The 23,132-nt window shown below is 47.6% G+C and overlaps 1 protein-coding gene across 2 annotated transcripts; it reads left to right on the top strand.

Moving 5' to 3' along the window:
* The first annotated feature begins 10,392 nt into the window (after positions 1-10,392).
* Positions 10,393-22,721, top strand: ZYX (zyxin). 2 transcript variants are annotated; one of them, XM_062487403.1, is made up of 10 exons: positions 10,393-10,529; positions 13,804-14,064; positions 17,660-17,859; positions 18,850-18,942; positions 19,240-19,746; positions 20,048-20,189; positions 20,274-20,443; positions 20,596-20,774; positions 21,035-21,155; positions 21,544-22,721. In XM_062487403.1, the coding sequence occupies exons 2-10, from the start codon at positions 13,815-13,817 to the stop codon at positions 21,652-21,654; spliced, it is 1,773 nt and encodes a 590-aa protein (XP_062343387.1). In that variant the 5' UTR covers positions 10,393-10,529; positions 13,804-13,814; the 3' UTR covers positions 21,655-22,721. The 2 variants fall into 2 exon arrangements, with proteins under 2 accessions (XP_062343387.1, XP_062343388.1); XM_062487404.1 differs by lacking the exon at positions 18,850-18,942.
* Positions 22,722-23,132: the final 411 nt, after the last annotated feature.

The following is a 23,132-nucleotide window of genomic DNA, read 5'->3' as shown; positions in this document are numbered from 1 at the left end:
GTTGTGTGACCTTGCTTAATTTGGTGGTATTTTATTAAAATGCAATCCGCTTTCTGTATGACACCTGGGTTTGAAGTACTGGTACAGAAATAAATGTTCAATAGTCAAGTATTCACCATTCTTTTCTCACCTTACCTTGATATTTGCCTTCCATTAGTTTTTCTTAAGAATTTATACCTTCATGGTTTTTCAGAACAACAGTACTGGTTTGCAGGTTTTTAGCAAGTGCAATATTCTCTCAGCATATTCATCCCTGTTTGGATTTTATCCAGAGTCATGCAGAAGTGTCATGCTGAGTTCTAGATATATTAAGATCACATTTTTGTACAGTTCCCTTTTCAAGACTTTGCAGAAGACGTAGGAAAGGACTTTGCCATCTGGAGCTGTGGTGGTGCAGCTTGCTCTGGTACATGTCCCCCATGCCTTTGTAGCACAGTGACCTAGTGCATGTGACCATGCATCACCTGCCTCCCGAGCAGGAGACCCGGCACTCTCTGGAACTGCAGCTCAGCACTAAAGAAGTAGCAAGTCTAGGCTGCCTCCTCTGTCACAAACTTCACCCACTCAGCAACACCCTCCTGGCAAGTATCTTTCATAAATCCGTTCTGCATCCTCATATGCCTTACTCTGTGTCTGAGCCAGCTAAATGCCTGCTCACACGAAGTGAGACTGGGGATAGGCTGGGCCATGCTCTGAAATTCCAGTTTCTTCTCCCATGGCCTGGGGCTTTTTCAGCAGCAAGTGAAGATGGGTGAGTTCAGTTAAGGGACTCTTTACCACTCCCTCCCTCCTGGGAGGGGCTCAGCAGATGCCAATGAGTGAGGAGGAAAAAAGGAAGTTCCAGGAGTGTAAAAAAGGAATTTGTTGAACCTCTGGCAGTGACACTGAGAATGTGAAGGTTCCTCATCATCAGGCAGGTAGAAACAAGAGGGGAGGTCTGAAGAGATTGCTTTGGAAGGTCAAAAAAGCTACTTGGTATGCATTCAAAAAAGAGACATCCCCAATGACATAAATGTGAGATGTATATTAGGATGAAAATATCTTTGGTGCAGTCTGAATCTTATTTTGCCTTTTTTTAAACATTTACTTCATCCTCTACTGAATGTCTTGTTTCCCAGCAGTGAAGCATACAGCAGCTCCTTCTCCTAAATGTCAGTGGAGTCTATACTAGTGTTGCTCAAACTGCATTTTTAAAAATAATCTGCAAGCAGTTAATGTGCTTTTTAAATTCCCAGTGTTATGTAAAGAGGCACAATATTTTTAGCCTTACAAAATATCAGTTGTCATCTCCTCACTTTCTGCCTTTGATATACTGGAGATGGGGGCCTAGAAGCTCAGAGAAACTGTGGATACTAACTGTTTTAAAAATAAGGTGGGGAGATGTTTTCCTGCAGTGTGGTTTTGTAGTTTTTCAGATCTTAATAAAAACATACAAAAATACCCCAAACCTTCAAAGCATGTCTGAACAAAGAAAAGTACTCCTTATTTTAAAAGCTACTGGTTCTGTCCTCGCTGCCAAATTTTAATGTCTGGAATAATGACAGTCTTATGTATCCTGAAGCAAAATATCGACTTAAACTGTTCACTCATGCACTGACAGAATGGCCCTCCTATTTTAAAAAAATCTCCAGAAATTACTCTCTAGCATAGAGCACACAGCTGTTGTGAGTAGGCTCTGGCAAATCAACATTGACTCAAACTATTTTTGGAATCAAGTCAGGCCTGCTGCTGTTTCTGGAAGATATGAGTACATCTACCTGCTCTGCTGTGCTCTGCTGCAGTCCATAAGGAATATGGTGGGATCCAGAACGCTTCCCTCTCTGCTTATTTGGAGGTGACCTTTCCATTCCCATCTGTTTACGAGTCTTCTGAGGTCTAATGTTTTTACCTGCTGGCAACCACCTTGATAAGCACATTTGGACCTTGCTGCTTTCTGTGTTCTCCACTGAAGTTTGAGGAACAGGGTCTCAGAAGAGGCTGCCTCTCTGCTTTTTCTTCTTCCTGTCTTGCAACACCTGACATCCTGATGGCACTTCTGGCTAGGAGGTGTCACCTGTGGGAAGCAGCTCAGGAAAGAGCATCCCATCCTCAGACTCATTAGGATCATAGCTGATTCTTGGAGAAATCCACCAATGCAATTGAAGAGATGGCTACTAGAAAATCTTGGAATAATAATGTTTATTACTGCACCCACAGTCTGTGCAGGTGCTGTGTATCAATACTGGGCTAACACAAAGCCTCTTAGCTTTTATCTGCTCTCACAGAAGGCTGCTTTTCCTTTCTATCTCCCCAAAATGTGTTTTAATCCACAATAGTTAAGATAACACCATATTTTCATATTTACCACTTCTTCCTCAGTTTACTGTTAGCTGGGAGAAAGAATTGAAATGGTTGTAGATGGAGAAAATTCTGTTCTCATGGTCCCTGGAGTCACATAAATAATTGCTATGTTTAGGAGAGTGGAATTCTTCAGGCACCAACTATGTAACTTGAAATTCCATTCCTTGCTTGGAGGTGCAGGGATTTGGAGAACAACAATTTCTGAGTCAAAAGCAAAACACAAGCGGAGACTCTGGTATAATCTGCTAAGACAGCAAAGCAGGCTGCAGCATACTGTAGGCTTCTCATCAGTGTAGACTGAAAGACAAAATGAATTCTGAATCTAATGAGGGAGTCATTCCAGCCTCAAAACCAAGCCAGGGGCCTGAGAATATGCAACATTAAAGAGTAAAAAAGTCTATGATTTAGTGTCCCTCTAATCTTGACCGCAAGCTAAGGTCATTAAGTTGAATTTAGGCTTTTGGCACCGAAGGGCTGATATCTGTCTGCAGTGATACCATCTAAGAAGTTAGAGGCAATGAACAGGATGAACCAGATCTTCATCCTATTCTTCACAGATGAACTGTACCTTCTACCTTCCCAGTCTCCTTCCTCAAGAAGGCTCACTGACTGTGTGTAGTCTAGCCCCTGTGGAATGCCTCCTTCTGAAACCGCAGAGGGAGTGGATACAGACAGTATCCCATATGTGCATTTAAATTTGGACCTCTCTGCAGCTTTCCTCTTTCTTGAATCAGGAGAAAATAGGAGATGTTTTACTGCATTGGAGAAATGCAGGCTGTCCAGTGTGTCAAAGCAAGTGACAAGTGGAACTAAGGCAGCTCCCTCCCTTTCAGGGTGTTCTGTCTGAGGTTGCAGTGCTTGTCTGTACACTGACTGGATGTAATATGTGGCTCTTGCACTGTTTCAAATTCGATGTGCTCTTACACAAATCCACAATATTTTCTCTTCTACTTTGAAACCAAATATAGCCCCCTTTTTACCAGATCTCATTTTTTTATATTCTTAATGATAGAGGCTTGATGACCACCTTGGGAGGACAGAGTTTTTGGAAAGCATGGCCACAAAGGCTAAATAAACAGGAAGCAAAAGGATTTGTGCTGGTAGGACTCAGTAATCCTCATGGCATTGAACACTGTGTACCAAGGTGTTGGAAAGAAAGCTGTTGGTGGGAAGCCCAGGAAAAGCAACACTGAAATAGCTTTGTAAACATCCCGTTCGTTTCCTTTGGCAGCAGCAAGTCTAACACTGTCTCTGAAACCATCAGTCATTCTGTAGAAAATGGTTTGATAGGGCTCTCGTCATAACCTGAGCCTAGTTTCATTAGCAACTTGGTGAGATTCTGCTGGCTTAGGTTCCAGGGATCTTTCACTATTTGCTGATCCCAACCTTTAGCCAGCACTGTCACAGACATTACCTGGGACTCAAGAATGCCAGAGAAGAAGTATATTTGCAGATGTAGCCTAAACACAGATAACCTTCATGTAGATTGCATCTGGCCAAATGCATATCTAAAGTGGTTTATTGGGAAACTGAAGTGTTTTGGGTAAGGTTAAAGGTTCCAAGTTACCTTTTTCATGAGCCATGAAAGCAAAGGGTCAGGTTTGCCAAGTACCATGATAATCATATTGATCTTCATCAAGGTAACTGAGGAATGCCACCATTGAAGGAAATGCACCTCCACCAGAGTATGTGCAGATAGTCAATGACTCAGTAACACTTTTTGAGGACCTCTCATCTTTTGAGTGATAGCTGTGGCTGCTGATCTCTCAATATCACTTGGATTAGCTACAAAGCACTGGCAATGGTGGCCTCTAACCCCTAGTACCCTATCCTTCAGTCCGTGGCTTTCATAGGGTGCTTGATCACTTTGCTGGATAAAGAAGGAACTTTGCACAAATTTTTGGTACGGCCTCTTACACCTCATATATTTTCAACCTGCTGAAAACCATACTCTGCTTGAAAACCAGCTCTCTCCCATAAGTTGTCACTGGTCACAGACTCCTAGCTGCCACTGGAAGGACGGTAGCTCCACTGCAAGGCTCTGCTAGTTTTCCTGAAAACCCCATGGAACAGTCAAAGATTTTTGTCTGGTCATCCTTTTATTCATACCATCAGTAAATTAACTATTAACTAGCAAAGGTACTAGTAGCCACATGCACTAAACCTGGGAACTGCAGGAAACTTCATATAGCCCCACACCTTTTGCTTTTGGATAACTGGAAGGCAAGGGCTTGAGGGGCTGCACCTCTTAAAGCTGTACTCAAATGGTGTTTTACTGTGCAGCTCGTGGATAACATTTGGCTTTTTTTTTTTTTTCAAGCAGACTGTTGGACCATATGCCTGTATTGTCTGTTTGGTTGGTCTGTTGTTTTGCTCCAGGGCCTTGGTTCCGTGATCATCTACACTTAGTACATATTAGGTTTTGCCAGGACTCTGGTCTGGAGTCAAATAATTACTTGGTTTTATGAGGGGCTGGTTTGCTGCGGGATCCACACCCTGTAGATGATTCAGGCATGGACTATACCAGGCTTCATTCTTCCTGACCAGAGCAATCTGCTTGTGTATTCCTAATGTGTGTGTTCCTAATGTGCCCTAAAGTCCAGCATGCCCAGGCATATGCATGGCACATCTTTGGAGGCACGCTACGAGACACAGAGTTAGCAGGTTCCAAAGCCTGTTCCTTGTTTACTTGGCTGCCTCAGTTCTTACACAGGAAAACAGTAGCACTGAGGCAGACATGTGCCATGTGGGGACTGGAGTGATCAGAATCCCATCCCAGGTTGATATTACTGGGACTGTAGCTTGGCATCTCTCTCCCTCCAGAATCAAGCAGCTGCACCAGATGCTTCCCTGGGAAACCACAACAGAACTTCTACTCTACCACATAGGAGGAGACTCAATGTGAGATCAAGAGAGCTGAGAACCTGCTTTTGTGTCTCAGCTTTGTCACAGGGAGGATGGGGGGGTGGGAAGAGCCCTTTTCCCAGGAAATAGCACCCTCCCCCTGACACAGACACGCACTGGAATTATCCCTGGGACTTTTTGTCTAAATTCACCACGATGCAACAGCCAGAAGTACCTACATCTGATTAAACTTGTTTGTAGGAAGGAGCATGGCTTGTTTGTGCCACACTTACAGCTCTACCTAAGTGAAGAAAGGAGACTTCTACCATGGGAACTCGAGTGGAAAGAGGCTCGCAACACACACAGGAACTCCTTAATTAGCAGCCCTGACAGATGTGGTTTTTTTGACAGTTCTGACAAGCAGTAATATTTGCCACAGAACAGCCAAATACGTCACTGCTTGTCCTGCTGGTCGCAAGGGGTGGGGCATACAGTTGAGGAAATGGTAAGGATGCCTTGGAATGTGGAAATGGCAGCTTTCCGAGGAGCAAAATGGGCTCTGGCGCCCATCCATACTCAGCCACACACATGGGCATGCCCCAGGAGCCATCTCACGGTTTTCCCCGAGTTGCAGAACAGGTCATACAGCACCTGAGGGAAAAGATATCCACTGGGACAACCTGCTTGCATCCCTCATTCTCTGGGCACAGAGCCCAGCAGCAGAGAGCAGGAGGTGTGGGAGGGCTGTGTGAGGGGAAGGAAGCTTGCCAATGAGCCAGACCCAGAAGCCATGGAATTGCAGGCCACTGCCTGCTCAGAAGCAGCAGGAAATTTTGGTGGAAGGAGATAAGGAAATAGCAGTGGTAACTCATTTGGGAGCTGTACCTCCTGCCCCAGAGCCCCTGTCATGGCTCTGTCTAGGAAAGACCTGCCAGCTTTGCTAGAAATGGAGCTTCTTCCCTGGATAGACACCACCCCAATCCTTCCCCTGTTCTCCTGGCTGCCTGGCTACTCTGATGGGCAGTCATATCCTGACATGACCAAGGTCATAACATAGGGATACTTTGCTCCCTCTTATGTGTATATGGATGATTTGCCCCACTTAAAAAGTGTTTCACGACACAGCAAAGGTTTGGGGTTTTGGTTTTTTTCTGTTTACAACTTTTGGCCTATTCTAGTGTTTTATTCAGGACAATTTAACTGTATGTGTGGGTGGAATGCTTTTTGAAGTATGTACCTATGTGCAGGTGTACCATGCAGTACCTTCATAGTGGGATTTGAACACCTACAGTGGCCCTTGTCAGAGATCACAGAGACTCTCTGTGGCTGCTGAACAGCTCCTCTTCTTGGGGACACACACTTCTGATGTTGCTTTGCACAGCACACTCGGGTTTGGAGAGAACCAGCAGAGAGATGCCATAGCCGTGTGTCCTGGGTAGCTGGTCATTCCGGGACGTCTCCAGAACTCGTGACCTTTGCAAAAAGCGTTCCTGACTGCATGCCAGTTGCACAGAGGCACGGAGATGACGAGGCCTGTAAGGACTGCTGTCTCATGAGGCTCTGGTGTCCCCAGCACAGCTCTCTGTGTGTGGCATCCAGCTGTCAACACACAACCCACAATGGCACTAAGGCGCCCCAACTTGAAAGTGCTGTTTGGTCAGAAAAGAGACAGCTCTGCACACGTCATGGCCTCCACGAGGCGTGTGAGCAGCAACCTGGCAGGGGACAATCTGGGCCAGATGTTGTCTTTCACACAGAGAACACCCCGCTCAAGGGAGGGAGCGAGGAGCACACCAGGACAGGCTGTGGGAACACAGCAGCTCCTAGGAGACCTCTCACCAGGGTGAATCACATAGAATCATAGAGTTGTTCAGCTTGGAAAAGAACTCTAAGATCACTGAGTCCAAGGGTAACGTGTTGGCCCATGTGGATGCAGGCAGTTTGCTGCAGGTGGCCCTGCCCTGGGCCTGCTTGGCCTGGAGACCAAAGCAGATCTATTATATATTCCAAACCCTTCCAGTTGGCCTAGATGTAGCATTTAATACAGCATGGGGAAAGCTGATTAAGTAGCAATTTAACATTAATCAATAAAACATGGTTAGACTAAACAGAAGTTTTGTGACTAAAGAAACATCAGAGATTCAGCACAGATACAAGCCAGAACTTTTGTTGCTTAGGAAAAACACAGGCTCCTGTGTGGCATCACTAATTGTTAACTAACACACGCTGAGAAAAAATGACACTAATTGATCTGTTGATATGGGTAGAAATATACAGATGTAGACATTTTGCACTACTAAGTAAAGTGTCCTGTCCAGATTCTGAATTGCTTTCCTCTAATCTTAAACACATATTTAACACAAAGATTCCTATCTGCAGCTACCCAAACCATACCTGGCTATCAAAAAAGATTTTCTGCCCCATAAGTTTAAGTCCCCAGTAGTGTTCTTGCAAATAAATCTTCTTTTTTTTATTTGAGGACTTATTTTTTCTTCTTAGATCTGTTTTCATTTTAATCTTACAGGCACCTAAACAGTGCTAGCACATACCTCATCCCAGTGCAGTACATGAATTTGCCACACCACTTCTGTGTGGTCTTATTCTTTATTTACTCACTGCGTTATGTGACTGAATTGCCAGCAAAGATTCTCCATAACTGTCTCCATTAAAACTTGGTCTTCCCAAGATGGCTGCCTTGAACTCTCAGCATTTCTAAGCTTTGATTTGATGGCCACTAGCAGGCTTTGCTTCTTGTCATTTGCCTCAAAAGAAGCACCCAGCTAGAACTGTGTATTCTAAATCCCTCCAACACCTGCTTTGTAGTGGCTGTCACTTCACCCATGGTGACAGCATTCACACCACAATACACTCCAAAATGCCACATCACTTTTATTCATGGCATGGAACAGCCAAAGTGATTTATGCAGAGGACGGCTGCTAATTCCAGAAATAACAAGGTCTGGCACAATATACTTGGCACAAGCCAAGTATACCTGCTGATCCATCTCTGCACCCAGGCAGCTAAATGCCTCTTCAGGACTAATATTTTGCTTCAGCTAATGATTGTGACTATAACTGTGTGCATCTCAGGCTCTAATTTTCATTTGCAGCAGAAAAATGCCTACTCTTTCAAGCCGATAATTGCATGAAGGAACACTGTTAGCATAAGGAGATTGTTTTCTTTCTAGAGGAATCAGAACTAACAGGGAACTTCCAATCCAAGTCATTAACAATTACAAAAGCACAAACTTTACATTCACTATGTGGCAAGCACAAAATCAGATTTGTTTCCCCCTGTGTACTCTGAAGTATTCTGATTTGAGCATTCTAGCTTTCACCCATGCAACCTGCAGAACACTTGTTTTGCATTTGTTTCCTCATAGTGAGGAGTTAATAGAGAATGTCTAAGAGAGCTGCTTTTCCTTTTCTTATTCCCACTTCCCTTAATCTGCCTTCATGACCTTTTAACATCAACACACTGTTGAGAAAATCAAACATGCAAGCATCTGGATTTGTGGGGATGTGACCAGAAAGTATGAAAGCATAGATTTTTGTAATTTTTTTTTTCATAGTCATTCAGTACTTTTTAAATCTTGGTCTGAGACATTCTTTGTTTTCCCTTTAGTCGGAGCTAGCCCACGGAACAGTGTCAAGAGTTCTCTGACGTCAGGCTCATTGTGTAGGGTATGTTGTGATGTTCTAGAATTTGATTCACAATTACACAGTGAATTCTTTTTATCTCTGCACTGACATCTTTACCTGAACAAGTGGGAAGATTGCAGTAGAAAAGTGACAGTGTTAGAAGACCCATTACAGAGATATATTCTTTATCCTATATAATTAATTTGTGCATTAATCATGGAAGGTAACAGAACGGATACCATGCCTACAAAAGCAACAGTAAACAGAATTATTTACCACCCACAGGAGAGCTATGTATCTCTGAGAAATTCAGAGCTATAGATCAGTGGTTCAATGGTTGCTGCTGTGTGAGGAGTAAGATGCTCAGTGCTAGGCTTTGCTATGGGTGGCATTTTCAAGTGGTATGTAACACTGAAAAAACCTCAGAGAGACTTTTTCCAACTGTATCCCCGGGTTAAATAAAAGACACAGCCTCTTTGTGCAAACTTTACGTGTAAAATTAAATATTTGTTTACAATGGATTTAAACCTTGGACGAATCTTTTGCATAGCTCTCTAACGTGAGCATTCCGCAGTAGTGGAGACTGGGAGTGTCACTGATGTGGTTTGTGGCTTGCTTACTCACCTGCAAGTAAATTATCAGTACTGAAAGGTACCTGTGTTGATAGGTAAGTCGTCAGAGCAGACAAGCCCCAAATCCCCTGAGCATTACCAAATACAGTTATTCTTCAGGGAACTTGCAACAGCAGGGGTATTAACCCAAATATTAAGGCCAGATTCCAAAGCCAAACACGATGATTACACAAAGCACAGGAAATTTCTTTATTGGTGCTCCTTCTTTGTGAGAGGCTCTGAAGCAAGGAGAAGCAGCAAAGGCTGGGGTTGAAAATTACGTTCTGTTGGGCTGGGTCAGGTTGCCCTGTTCTACAGTGGGCTGAGCCCCAAGCGAGCACTGGGATAAAAATAAAACCGATGTGCAGCACTGGCAATCCAACAAAGTAATTCACGTGGATATTGTTTGATATAAACCAGCTAACAGTGGTTGCCTTGCAGCCAGTACAAGGAGAACCAAGTCGCTTTTCTGCACGGTGGAGTCATCTGATGTTTGCCTTAATTTCTGGCAGATCGGGGCAGCGTGAGTCAGATGCTCTCACAGCTGGCTCGGGCGGGGAGGAGGCCAGCAGGGACCCTGACTCACCAGAGCCGCCGCATTCCTTCCGAAAATCCAGCTCAGCGACTGGAAGTGAAATCACGGGCTGGGGGCAGCTCCAAGGTTAGGGAAGGCGGGAGCAGCGAAACGCTCCGTGCGGGGGGGGGGGGGGGGCAGGCGGGGAGCCCTGCCCAGGGCGGGCGCCCCGGGGGCCGGGCAGAGCCCCGACAGTCGCGCCTGGCTGGCGACCGCCGGCGGGCAGAGCGCTCGCCCCCTCGCCCGCCGCAGAGCCCCGGGCCGCTGCCCCGGCAAGCCCCGGCCCCCGTTACCTCATTGCTACATTCCCCAGCGAGTGAGCTCAGCTGTGCCTCGGCCCCGCGCCTTTTATGGTCAAACAAGTTTGCCTGGGCGAGGCTTTTTTCGCGAGTTGGGAGGAAGCGCCGGGTTCGGCCGCTCCTCCACCTCTCGCCGTCGCTGCTGCTGCTCCCGGCGGGCTGGGCCGGGGCAGCCGAGCAGCCCCAGCACCGGGGGTGGCATTCCCCGCTCCCCCTGAGGTGAGTGTCTTGGCTCGGCTTGGTGACAACGCCTTTGTCCTTCGCCCCGGGGGTGGCGCGGAGGGATGCGGGTTTTCTGCCGCTCCCAGCACGGCTCTGCGCCTCGGACAGAGTCCTCTCTCAGGGAAGGGTGCTTAACTCTCCACAAAAAAATAAAGGTTTGTGTTTGTGTGTGTGTGTGCGTGTGTGTGCGCGCTTTCTTTGAGTTTTCTTCCCTGCCGGTGGAATGGAGGCGACGCGGCGCTCCCGCACAGTCCCGGCAGTGGGGGAGAGGGGAGGGGGTGCTGCCGGGCTCTGCTCGGGACAAGCTCTCTTTTGTGTGCGCATGGATGACCGAGACACCTCGCGAGCCTTTTTCCAGATGTGCTCGAGAGAGGAATCTGGGGCCCTTTGTGCATGATATTTGCCTAATGTATGAGTTTCTGTCTCCCTGGGAGTGCCCTGGGAAAGCGCTCGCAAACTCGTAGAACTTTCCAACGTTTTAAATATGTTTGCATAGCTCTTTGGAGTTTTCCCCGGTTTTTCTTCCTTGCACAGGGAGGAGGCAAGCCTAGCATCTGTGGGAGAAGTTAGTAGCTCCGAATAACCCCCTCCCCCAACCCGGTTGCTTTAAGGCTTTACCTTGCCGCTTGCATAGCTGATAGACTTTGCTCTCTTTGAAGCTTTGTAACTTTGGGGCAGGCTGGGAGAACTTTCTGGATGAAAAGCAGCATAATTCCTGAATCCGTTTAATCTGTTCTTAATATTCTTTTTTGTTTGTGGGGATTTTTTTGTTTTGGTGGGGTTTTGGGAGGCTTTTTTTTTTTTTTTTTTTTTTTCTTCTCTGGTTCCCCCCAGTTGGGAGGAAGTTGGCTGATGGGGCAAGTACAGATATTATGTATGGAGCTATAGGGACTCCCAGGTGGCTGCTGCTAAACTGCTTTTACCAAGAGAAGTGAAAAATGCCACTCGGCTCTCTGCTTCTTCAGGTTCCTCCAGCTTTTGCTATCCGGGAAAGGGGCAGAGCTGTTGAGAGTGGTGTCATGGCATCAGAGAAGTGAAAGCTGTCTTGATGTATAACAGGTGGCAGAGCCACCATGAGACCTTCTGGGAGTTGACCCTGTTGCTGAAGGAGGTGTCCCTTGGTTCTGTCCTCCTACTTCCTCCTTCTCTCAGAAACAGTGTATGAGGAACTTAGGTATACTGACTGTGACCTTTGGGGACATCTTTCTTCATAGCTCCACCTGAGTCATCCTAAATGCTGGTACACCAGGTAGAAAAATCTCTCCCCTTGGGGTAAATGTGAGGATGAGAAAGATCCGAGATTAGTTCTGTTGGCGTGACACTCCCTCTCCCACAGCTCTCACAAACTGTGCCACAGGACCTGTGAGAGCTGTGTGTTTCTGGCAAGGCTTAGATGGCATTGGCCACGTCCCAGGGCTGGAGGGGGCGACTCTGCAAGGCCAAGTTTTCTCAGCCGGTTTGGTCTGTGTGTGGGTGGACTGATAACCAGAAGTCAGGACGAGCAGGGGCAGCTGCGGCGTGGAGACAGCCCTGAGCAGAAAGTGCCCAAAGTGCGACACAGCATACCTGGAAATAGGCTGCTTTGGGTTAAGGGAGATAGCAGCTGCTGGGTGCAAAGCCAGTGGTTTTTTCGTTTGGGTGGGTTTTTTTGTGGGTTTTTTTTGTTTGTTTTGTTTTTTGTTTTTTTTTCTGTTGCGAGGCAGCCGATGTCCCTTGACTGTGTGTTGACTAACCCCGTGATTAGAAGTGACATTGTCACTGTAGTGTTCTGCTCACAGTGCTGTCAAATCTGGTAGAACGACTGCCAAGTGGTTCATTATACCCTAGTGAAATAGTGGAGCCTGAGGCAAAAGTCTCTAAAGAAAGGCTGGAAGTCTTTTTAACAGCTTCTGAAGCTTGGTGGGAACTGCAGAATGGAGGGAGTTGGTCAGTCCCTTCTGACTGGCAAGTCTGTTGACCCCTAAAAGTTTGGAGGAGTGAGGACAGACCTTGCTAATTACTCTTCTGCCTTGGCCCTTCCCCATTCTGAATAAAGGAGGAATGCTCAGCACAGCCTTTTGGCTCCTGCTTATTGTTGCGGACTCATTCTCCTTTTGAAACTCCCAGAAGAGCTGTCCCAAGTGTACGCATCTTATCAGCACCGCACAAAGGGAAGGAAAAGTTCAGCAGCGTGGACTTTGTTTGTGTCGCCACACGCTTGTGACCTGGGGCAGGTTGCTGCTGTATTGTGCCACACTGCAGTGAGTCGTGGGAGCGCTCAGAAGGGGGCATGCAGGTCTTATCAGTAGCCGGGGGTTAATCGGGGGTGGGCGGATGTCCGTGGCACCAGGGCTGCCAGTGGCAGCAGCTGTTATTGTGCGTGGGAGAGGCCGGCAGTGCGGAGGGGCACTGATTCGGACGTGCCAAAGGGAAAAGCTGGCACGGAGCCCCGGTGCTGACGGCAGCGCTATTGTGCTGGGGTGTTAGGAGGGCTCTGGGCATGCCAGGCTTTACAACAAAGCGTCTGGCTCCATGGAGGCTTCTGGCACGGGTGAGCTGGCTGGCCTGGATCGCAGCAGGGTCGGGGGCGCGGTAGGGATGCGGCTCGGCTCGGGATACCCGCAGATTCCCGGACGGGCATCCCGCGTTCGCCGGAGCCGAGCGGGCGGGCTGAGCCCGGGGGGCGGCGGCATCCGGGGAGCGCTTCCTCCCTGGCGGGGGCGGAGCCCGGCCGGGACGGGCAGGAATCGCCGGCTGGCATCGCCCAGCTCCGGGACACCCTCTCCCGCCCTGCCGTGCGGGCTCCGGCGGCATGGAGGGGCCTGGAGGTAAAGGGTGGGGGGTGCCGGGGGACAGGGGGCGTCGCCGGCGCTGCCAGGAGCTGAGCTCGAGAGGAACTGGCTGGCGTTATCGGGAAAAAGGGGGAAAGGAAATGCTGACTCCGCTTCTGGGGGTATCCTTTGGGGTGCGGGGGATCACCCCCCCCCTTCTGGTCACCGCAGGTGCGGGCTTCCAGTGCAGTGGAAATCTGGGTTTTCTCTTGGCGAGAGCCCTTTTGTGGTTAATGCTGTCCTGAGTTGAAATGGTGAAGTGTGATGGCTCATTCGAGCTGTCTGCAGTTTCTGTTCTTCATTTTTTCTGTGCTGGTCTTGTAAGTGAACTGCTCAGGCACCTCAGCCCCTGGCCTGAGTTAAATTCCTGTATCCCTTTGTTTCACGTATCCTTCTCCATTAATTTTCGCTCTGGCCCGAGGATGACTTGATACAGGTTCTCTCCTCCTCTTTCCTGCTAGGTGCTGAGAAGATGGCCTCCCCAGGTGCCCCAGGGACCCGCATGACGTCCACAGTCAGCATCAACATTTCTACTCCTTCCTTCTACAACCCACAGAAGAAGTTTGCCCCTGTGGTTGCCCCTAAACCCAAGGTGAACCCCTTCAAGGCTGGGGGTGCGTCAGAGTCGTCGCTGCCCCCACCTCCTGGTCCTGGTGCCCAGCGTGCTCAGATAGGGAAGGTGGGGGAGTTTCCATTGCCTCCCACATCCCTGCTGGCAGAAGGTAGGTGAAGGCTGGCATGGCCGATGTGAATATGCATTTCTGAATTCTCAGGGTGGGAGGTTTGTAGCTGGGCTGAATATGAGAACAGGGGCATAACTGCTCTAAGTGATGGATATTCTTTCTGTAGAGGCTAGCAGGTTCCATAACGAGATAAATGGATTGGAAAGAGATCTCAAAGTATGTGGTATCTCCATTAGGAAAGGAGGGGGGAGGCTGTCCTGCAGTGCACTGGTGCTGGAGGAATGCAGTGGATTTTTCACAGTATTCCCTGGGTGCACAGTTGTGTAATTGCAGCTGGTTTCTGGCTAGCTTGTCTGAGAACAAATATGTTGCAGAGAAGTTGCCCCTGATAGTGATGAATCACGCTGTTCTTCTTGTTGGTCAGTCTCAGCTCAAATTGGTTCTCTCTGACTGTCCTTGTGGACTCTGCAATTGCCATCTTTGATGTTGGATAAGAGAAGGGAGAAATAATTGCGTGAAAAAATAGTGACAGCAACGATAAGCAGGAAGCAAGATTTAGAGTTTAGTTTGTATTACTTGTACAGTTTTGTACTTACTCCTAGTGGTTTGGGTTGGGTTTTCCTGTGTAGAGTAACTTCTTGTTTCACTGTGGTTTTCTTACTTCTTTCTTTTTTTTGCGTGGCCTTTTTTTGTTTCCTGCAGTGGTGGCATGGGTTTTTTTGTTCCATGTTTTGTTGCTTGGTTGGTTTTGTGTCCTTTAAGATGCAGGTTACTGGTTGTGTGACTCTGTAGTTTGAACTCATGATCAGCATGGGGCCACCAGGAATTTCTGTAAGGCACCTATTGCTAATCCTTGATACTGCCTGTTTCCTCAAGGCTCTGTCAAATAAAGGGTGTGTCTCAGTCAGGACACATGTGTTCAGAGAGTGCCAGCTGCTGGTTTAAATTTATTTTCTTTCACTCTTTAGCAGAGACTGCAACACTGATGTTTTCCAGGATAGCATGCTGAGTTAGTGGGCAGCTGACCTGATGGTAGGAGGACTGGGCCTGTGCTTAGAGGAGAAAAATGATTAAGCCATTTTTGCCATGTCACAAGGGCATGCTGATGGTTCTGCCTCCTAAACTTGTACCAGCTAACTCTGATGACCTATTTCTAGTTGTTGTTGTTGGCTGGAATCTTGTGTCTATGGAAACCAAGGTCCTGTCTTAGGACTTGCCATTTTCTGCTGCAGTTGTCTGGATTAGGAATGTGTCTATTGGAAGGTCCCAGACTGACACAAATATTAACCTGAAGTAGACAGATGGATGTTAAAATTTTTTTTCAATATACATTGGGAGTGGAGCATTAGGTGTTGCTTCCTCTGCCTCTCCTATAGTTACAGTGGGCATTATGGAGAAACTAGACAGAAAAACTAGCAAAAGACCCATTTGTCATGAGCTGCTGTGTCATCATTGGGCAAGGGCTCCCAGCAAGACATCTGAAGTACAGATGAGCCACCAAAGCTCAGGCATGGGAGAAATGTCTGATTTCATCCTTCTCTGGTGCATATCTTCACTTCAGTCCTACTGTGCCTTTCTTACAGACTCGCCAAACAAAATGTTCCATGATACAGAGCTGTAGCAGTTGGACTCTTTGTCTTAAATGACAGGATGGCTAAGTTAGCACTGTTGTAGGGATGTTATATTTAGTATTGATTATTCTATAAATCTGGTATAACAACTTGGTGGGGAAGTTTCTTGTCCTGTGAATAATTCATAAAACAGGCTTTTAGTGCATCTGAGACAATCCGAAAACAGATCAGGGTTTTGTCTCTTATGGTTTCAGTAAACCAAAAGCGTGTACAAGCTTGATCCCAAACTGTAATTTCAAAGAAAAAAAATTACGTAGTATTACTCCCTCCCCCCAGCAGAACTTCTGCAGCACAAGAAGGCTTGGAAGAGGTGGTGCATACCAGGGCAGTTTATGCATTCCACAGGCTAATAAGATTTTGGCTTTCATTTTCTAAAAGAGCGCTATTGTCTCCCTTGGGTTACAGATGAGAAGTCCTTATAAAGCTGTTGATAACAGCTGAATGTAAAGATGAGACGATTTGATTACTGCTGTAAAAAGTTGCACTTGGAGTAGCTGGAGTGAAAGCTTGGTCTTTCACCCTATTCCTCATTGGGGCTAGCTGGAAAGAGAGGTGGGCGTATGGAAGTGACACTTTCTCATCTTAAATGTTCTTTGCTGTGTGGTCATAAGAGGACATTTTCTCCCCTACATGGTGAAGAGTCTCATTTATTTTTCTATGTTGTAAAATAGAAAATGGTTGGTTTTTCCTGCTCTTCATCTTTGGCAAATATGGATAGGTGGAAACAATGGGGTTTTCTAGAAAACTGAGATGCTCTGGTGCCTTTCAGCATGCTTTAAAGGGTTTTGGAAAATTCGTCATGTCCTAAGGTATATTGGGTGTGAAGACACACTAGCCTCAAAAATCAAAGTTGGTTTTACCCCCCAGAAAAAAAAAAAAGGCATTTCAGAGTTTCTTCATACACATAAGGGGTAATTGGTCCAGTTTGATTCTTTTCCCCTCCACTTATTTCTTGTAGTGCTTCCTATCCTACTGTGATATGCCAGGTTATTTTTGAGTAAAAAACACAGGCTCTCCAGGGTCCTGAGTTGTCCGCTGGTATTCCATGTCTGTTACCCTGTGTTCAGTAATTTGACCCAGTTACTGGCAAGGGAAAGGTATGCTGGAGACCAAGGAATAAGACAAGGAGTGGGAAGGTGCATAGCAAGTCGTGTTTCCCAAATAAGCAACAACTCTGCCCAGTGACTAATAGCAGCAGCTACTGAGGAAAGATTAAATCATTGTGAAGAGCTTTGGACAAGGTGAAAAACAACCTGTGGAGTTCAGTTGTCCTTGATGAGTGCTGAGGCCCTGTGAGTACAGGGAAACCAATGTGCACTCGCTGCCCACAAGGCATGTGGAATCCTGGGCTGCATCAAAAGGGGAGTGACCAGCAGATTGGGGAGGGACTCTGCCTCTCTGCTCCACTCTTGTGACACCCCACCTGGAATGCTGCATCTGCCTCTGGGGTTCTCAGCACAAGAAAGACGTGGACTCAGACTGAATCCAGAGGAGACCACGAAGATGATCCGAGGGTGGGAGCACCTCTTTTAGGAAGACAGGCTAAGAGAGCTGAGGTTTGTCATCTTAGAGAAAACTCTGGGGAGAACGCATTGTGGCCTTCTACCTTAAGGGGGTTGTAAAAAAGAGGGAGATGGACATTTTATGTGTACAGGTAGTGAAAGGACAGGGTTTTTAAACTGAAAGAGGGCTGCTAAGATTAGATGTCAGGAAGAAGTTCTTTACTCGGGGGTGATGAGGCACTGGAACAGATTTCCCAGAGAGACAGATGCCCCATTTCTGGAAGTATTCATGGTTGTGCTGGATGGGGCGTTGAGCATCCTGATCTAGTGAGTGGCAACCTTGCCCATGGCAGTGAGGTTCAAACTAGATATTCAACGTCTCTTCCATCCCAAATCACTCTGTGATTCTGTGATCCTGCTTGCTCCAGTACCTTCAAGAACTCTCCCAGCTAGGAGTAAGAAATTATCTGAAGTTGCTTTTATTCTCATTCTTCCCTATAGACCTGCCACTGCCACCTCCTCCTCCACCTGGGGAAGATGCAAGCTTCTCCTCAAACTGTTCATTTCCACCACCCCCACCACCCTTTGAAGAACCTTTTCCACCAGCCCCAGAAGAAGCTTTTCCTTCTCCTCCTTCGCCGCCGCCTCCTCCTCCTCCAATGTTCGATGAAGGACCTGTGAACAAGGTTCCTGCCCCACAGGTGAGTGAGATCCAAGGAAGTGTGGTTTCTCTGTGATGCTCTGTGAGATGGGAGAGCTTCTTGATACTGTCTGAACTCAGCAGCAGGAAGTCCTGAGAACTGGGAGAGCAGGAAGTGCTACCAGCCTGTGGACAGCATAGATTAGGGTCAGCTGGCTGGGCTGCAGCTCTGTGGGGAAAGGACCTGGGGTTCCTGGTGGACAGCGAGTTGAATTCAAGCCAGCAATGCACCCTTGTGGCGGTAAAGGCCCACCAACCACATGCTGGGCTGCACTTGGGAGAGAAGGACAAGGACAGTGAATACTCCTCCCCTCTGCTAGTGAGGCTGCATCTTGGAGGACTGTATCGGGCTCTTCAGTATAATAACCCCTCTGGAATACTGAATGAGATGCCATCCAGTGAAAGGTCATAGCAGCCTTTGGGGGTTGGAGCAGAAGAGGCTGCCAGTGCAGGGGTCTGACTGGAATCTGCAATACCTAAAGGAGGGCTGGAGAGAAGACAGATTCTTCTTACTTGGGCACAGCAAGAGATAATGGACAGAAGCTGTGGCAAGGGAAATTCCTCTTGGACAGAAGAAAGCCCTGTTCCACTTCAAGGGTGGCTCATTGCTGGCATGTGTGCCTAGAAGGACTGGGGAATCTGCGACATTGGGAATGTTGTGAAATTGCCTGGATGGGGCCCTGAGCAACCTGGTGTTGCTTGGGAATTAGCCCTGCTGTGAGCAGTGTTGGGGACTACAGATGTCCAGATGTCTTTTTCCCACCTAAATCTGAGAGCTTCCTTGGGCTGTGCATTTTCCCACTGTTTGTGGACCTTTGAGACCACGTCCTGTTCATCCTCACCAAATTGTTACTGATTCAAAGCAAGGAGCAGATCTGTACCACAGTCCACAGTATCAAAATAATGCTTTTGTGAGGGAATGATGCACCCATTTCTCTGGCTGTTCCTGTAACATACTCTGCTCCCTTTTTCCTCGTGGATGGTGGTGTAGGTACGTGGCAAGATGAGCAGCGTTGATCTTGAGATTGACTCACTGTCTGTAATGTTGGATGACATGGAGAAGAATGACCCCTTCAAATCCCGGGTGAGCTGTCCAGAATGTTGCAGGTGGAAGAAGTGATGACTGGTTTGCTGAAGAGGTAGTGAGAAGGGTGCTACTGCAGATTAAAATGTCCGGACAAAACCATAGCATGGAAGTGTTTGTGAAGGACTGGAAAGTACGGATCTTGCAGCTTGTCTTGCACTTGATAAATATGTCAAGTGTGGAAACTCCTCGTGTTCTGGGTCTGGAATAGCTGCTGTGTCACTGCTATACATGGCATATTTTCTCTTCCACCTTGCTGATACCTGCCCATTTTCTCTCTGCTCCCTCTCTTTACAGATAACTCCAGGATCCACAGGTTCTCTGGAGAAACCATTGGCTCCAAAAGCCCCTGTGGAAGTACCATCTGCACCCAAAGATACTCCTCATTCCTTTCCTTCCAGATTCACACCAAAGCCAAGTGGAAGCTCATCTTTTAAGCCCTCTGGGGTGGATTTAAATCCCACCCCAACCCCATGGGCAGCCCCACAGCAACGCAAGGAGCCCCAGGCACCATTCCCTCCACCCCCCTCTCTCCCTTCTGCTCAGCCTATGCCCAAATTCACCCCACCTCCTGTTGCTGGCTCTCCCAAATCTGTGTCCAAATCAGGTGACCATGTTCCAATGGCTCCCTCAAATTCTACAAGATACCCTGTCTTCCTTCAGACTCAGTTCACAGCCCCTTCACCTTCAGGCCCCTCCTCTAGACCACAGCCCCCCAATTTCACCTATGCCCAGCAGAAGGAAAGACCCCAAGTGCAGGAGAAGCCACGCCCAACAGAACAACCTGCTGCTGCAAAAGACACGGTAAGGGAACGAGCAAGAGCCGTGAGACTTTGGACAGGCACATTGGGAGTGAAGTTGGGGGGAAGAGGGTGGATCTGCCCCTGGCTGTGGGAGGCTGTTACCCATCTGAGAGAGAGATCTAACTATGGAGATACAGTGGTAGAAGTCTTCATGTAAAGGTGGAAAGAATCAAGCACAGTGGATGGCGGATTGTTCCTAGAGATGAACAGAGAGGACCTGTAAAGGCAAGACAAATGGGTTTATTAGGGACAGGGTAGGAGCAAGTCTGTCCTTGGGGACTGAATGTTTCCTCTTCCTGCAGCATAGACCCACAGGTTCCAGTGCAGATCCACCTCGGGGGAATTCCTGTCTGACAATGAAGGAGGTAGAAGAGCTGGAGAAGTTGACCCAGAAACTAATGAAGGACATGGAACATCCACCCACAGCAGAGGCTGCAACTTCTGGTGCGTGCCCTCAATGGACAGCAGTAGGATTAAGACTGTGATGGGTTTTCATCTCTCCTGATCCCTTTCCTTGTCCACTGACAGAGCTCTGTGGCTTCTGCCAGAAGCCACTGTCACGAACCCAGCCAGCTGTGAGGGCCTTGGACCGCCTCTTCCACGTGGAATGCTTCACCTGCTTCAAATGTGAGAAGCAGCTGCAGGGCCAGCAGTTTTACAATGTGGATGAGAAGCCCTTTTGTGAGGACTGCTATGCTGTGAGTCACTGGGGTGAAAGCTGCTGGAGAGAACTGAGCTCACTGTGGTTGTTCTCTCACGCTTTCCCTTCCTCCTTCCATCTTTGCTTTCTATGTAGCCTCACGAGTGGGAGATTAGATTCATGTGTCTTACTTGTTTTCTTTGGGCTCAGAGTACCTTGGAAAAGTGCAGTGTCTGCAAGCAGACCATCACAGATCGGATGCTGAAGGCCACTGGTAACTCATACCATCCCCAGTGCTTCACCTGTGTGATATGCCATACCCCCCTGGAGGGGACCTCTTTTATTGTGGACCAGTCCAACCAGCCTCACTGTGTGGATGACTACCACAGGTATGGGGAGGGCACGTGCATGTGGTGTATGAGTGAAGGCAGATTGCCTCACATCTGCTGCTTTTTGCTGCAGCATGGGGTTGGGTTGCCCATGTAATCTGTCTGACATGAAGTTAAAAATGAGTCAGCAAAGTATTAAGGTGCCTTTCCACCTAAAGATTTATTATTCCTCTGCTGCTAATGCAGTTGAACAGCACTGAGAAGCCTGCCTTGGATGTTGGCACGGTGGTCATGGTCTCCTTTGTGGTTCTGTGTTGCAGGAAGTATGCTCCACGCTGCTCAGTCTGTAGTGAACCTATCATGCCAGAGCCTGGAAAGGATGAGACAGTGCGTGTTGTTGCACTGGAGAAGAATTTCCACATGAAATGTTACAAGTGTGAGGTAGGCCTGGTAGCCCCACTCCTTCTATGTCTCCTGCACCCAGCACCAGCAACAGGGCACCTTTTTTGTCTATGCTGACCGAACACTGACGTTGTTTTGAATGAATCTGGAGTGTTTTTTGAAGCATGTTCAGAAAAAGATTAGATATTCACAGGCATGAACACAGGGACTATGCAAGGCTATTGCATTGTCTAACACCTTACTACATCAGGTTGTGTATAGGAGGGGAACTTGCTGGGGAGCAGCATCTCCCATTAGCACCACCAGGGACAGAGCAGTGGACTGTGAGTGATTATCCTGACCCCGTGGGGCATTTCTTACATCCTTGAATGCCTTTACCCTGTTCTTGGCTGTCATTGAGCTCCCTCCCTCTTCTTTTCCTGTTCAGGACTGTGGGAAGCCCTTGTCCATTGAAGCAGATGAGAATGGGTGCTTTCCTCTGGATGGGCACGTGCTGTGTATCAAGTGTCACACCGTCCGTGCAAAAACAGCACGCTGAGGAGCGTGGAGACCCCTCGAGACCCCTGCACTCAATACTCCTCCCCTCCCTGCCAGTGTCCTTACCCCTCTGCCTGACAAGGCAGACTGCTACCAATGGAGACTATGCCAGCGCAGTTTTTTACTCATGTAGGATTCACTACTCCTAGACTTCACTCTGCACACCCACCAAGAAAGGACCTCTCCTGTCACTGCTTCCTGGCCACAGTGTATTCCAGGCTGGGGGCTGTGATCAAGGTGAGTGCCCAGTCGCTGTTCCCTCAAGACTCTGGAGGAGAAAGAACAGAACTCTGCCACCGCCTGGTGGAAGAAGCAAGAAAGACTTGGTGGCAGGTGGTGGGAAGGGCTGAGAGCATTCTTCAGTTCCATGGAGCCAAGAATGATGCTTTGATTTGAGAAGGTGGAGGCCTGTATCTTGGCACCGCTTCTGTCTTCTATTTTATATCTTATGACACCTCATTATCAGGATGTCTTCCTCTGCTTGCTCCCTCACCTGGGTTAGTGTGTGGAGGCAGAAAGTGGGAGTTGGTTACTGTTGCTGGAAAAAGCTAACCTGCTATAGCTTTTCTGTCTCTAATGGATTTTACTGATTTAATGTCTAGTCATCTTTTTCCTTAGCCAGATTAAACTGGCAGTGTTTGAAATACTACTCTGTTTCTTGAGTTCAGAAACTTAAAAAAAAAAATAATTTTCCCCTTCCCAAAATGAACTGTTTCCCAGTGCAGTTTCTGGACAGCCAGCCTGGGAACAAAGTAGCAAAAGCAGTCCAAAGAATGCATGTTTACAAATAAAGACTGTCATAAGGACAGGCAGCACATGGTGAGGAGGCGTCTCAGTGCGTGGATGAGGATTCAGCAGACTGAGGAATGTCTCCTGTTCCAGTAGGGTTTCTTTCACTGCTGTCTGTGAAAGCTGCGGTGTAATTGCAGTGTACTGTCTGGCTCCAAGTGTTACTGCACTGAGCCCCATTTCCTGGACTAGAAACTGTCTCAAACTGAACAAACCTTTTGAATAACAACACTGTCCAACCACTGTTTGCCTTCAATAAAATGTGTGGGTTTTTTTCCATTAACGTGTGTCTGCTGTTATTTGTTCAGCCACCCATGAGAGTTGCTGTCTTTGGCAGTAGAACTGCCTTGTATGGCTTTTTTATACGTTGCCAAATATATGCAAGGCTGTTCCACCCAGCCTCAAGAGAGCAGGAGTCTGAACGTGGCCTTTCTCTCTCCACCTCTTGGTCTCCTTTCCAGACTTGTATTTTTCTGTGCCTGAAAAGTAGCACTCAGTGAAAGCAGGGGAAGACTGCAGTATATTGTAGTCTGTCTCACCTATAACTGAGGTGGGTATTCCAGTGAGATGGAAGTGTATTTTAATCAAAGTGCACTCTTTGTGACTGTTGCTTCTCAGAAAATGTTTGTGTTTGATGCTTACGGTTCTAAGCATGGTACTGTGATGGTCACTGCAGGTGAAACTCCTCCT

The sequence above is a fragment of the Cinclus cinclus genome, chromosome 2, assembly GCF_963662255.1.
Source record: "Cinclus cinclus chromosome 2, bCinCin1.1, whole genome shotgun sequence".
NCBI classification, from domain to species: Eukaryota; Metazoa; Chordata; class Aves; order Passeriformes; family Cinclidae; genus Cinclus; species Cinclus cinclus.
Note: the sequence above shows the minus strand (reverse complement) of the source record. Positions and strands in the feature narration are given on the sequence as shown.

Excerpts from the sequence above, each read along its gene's own strand:
- ZYX (XM_062487403.1), top strand. The coding sequence starts at position 13,815 with ATGGCCTCCCCAGGTGCCCCAGGGACCCGCATGACGTCCACAGTCAGC. Across the intron at positions 19,747-20,047 it reads CTGCTGCTGCAAAAGACACG|CATAGACCCACAGGTTCCAG; the intron begins GTAAGGGAACGA and ends CTCTTCCTGCAG. Across the intron at positions 20,190-20,273 it reads AGCAGAGGCTGCAACTTCTG|AGCTCTGTGGCTTCTGCCAG; the intron begins GTGCGTGCCCTC and ends GTCCACTGACAG.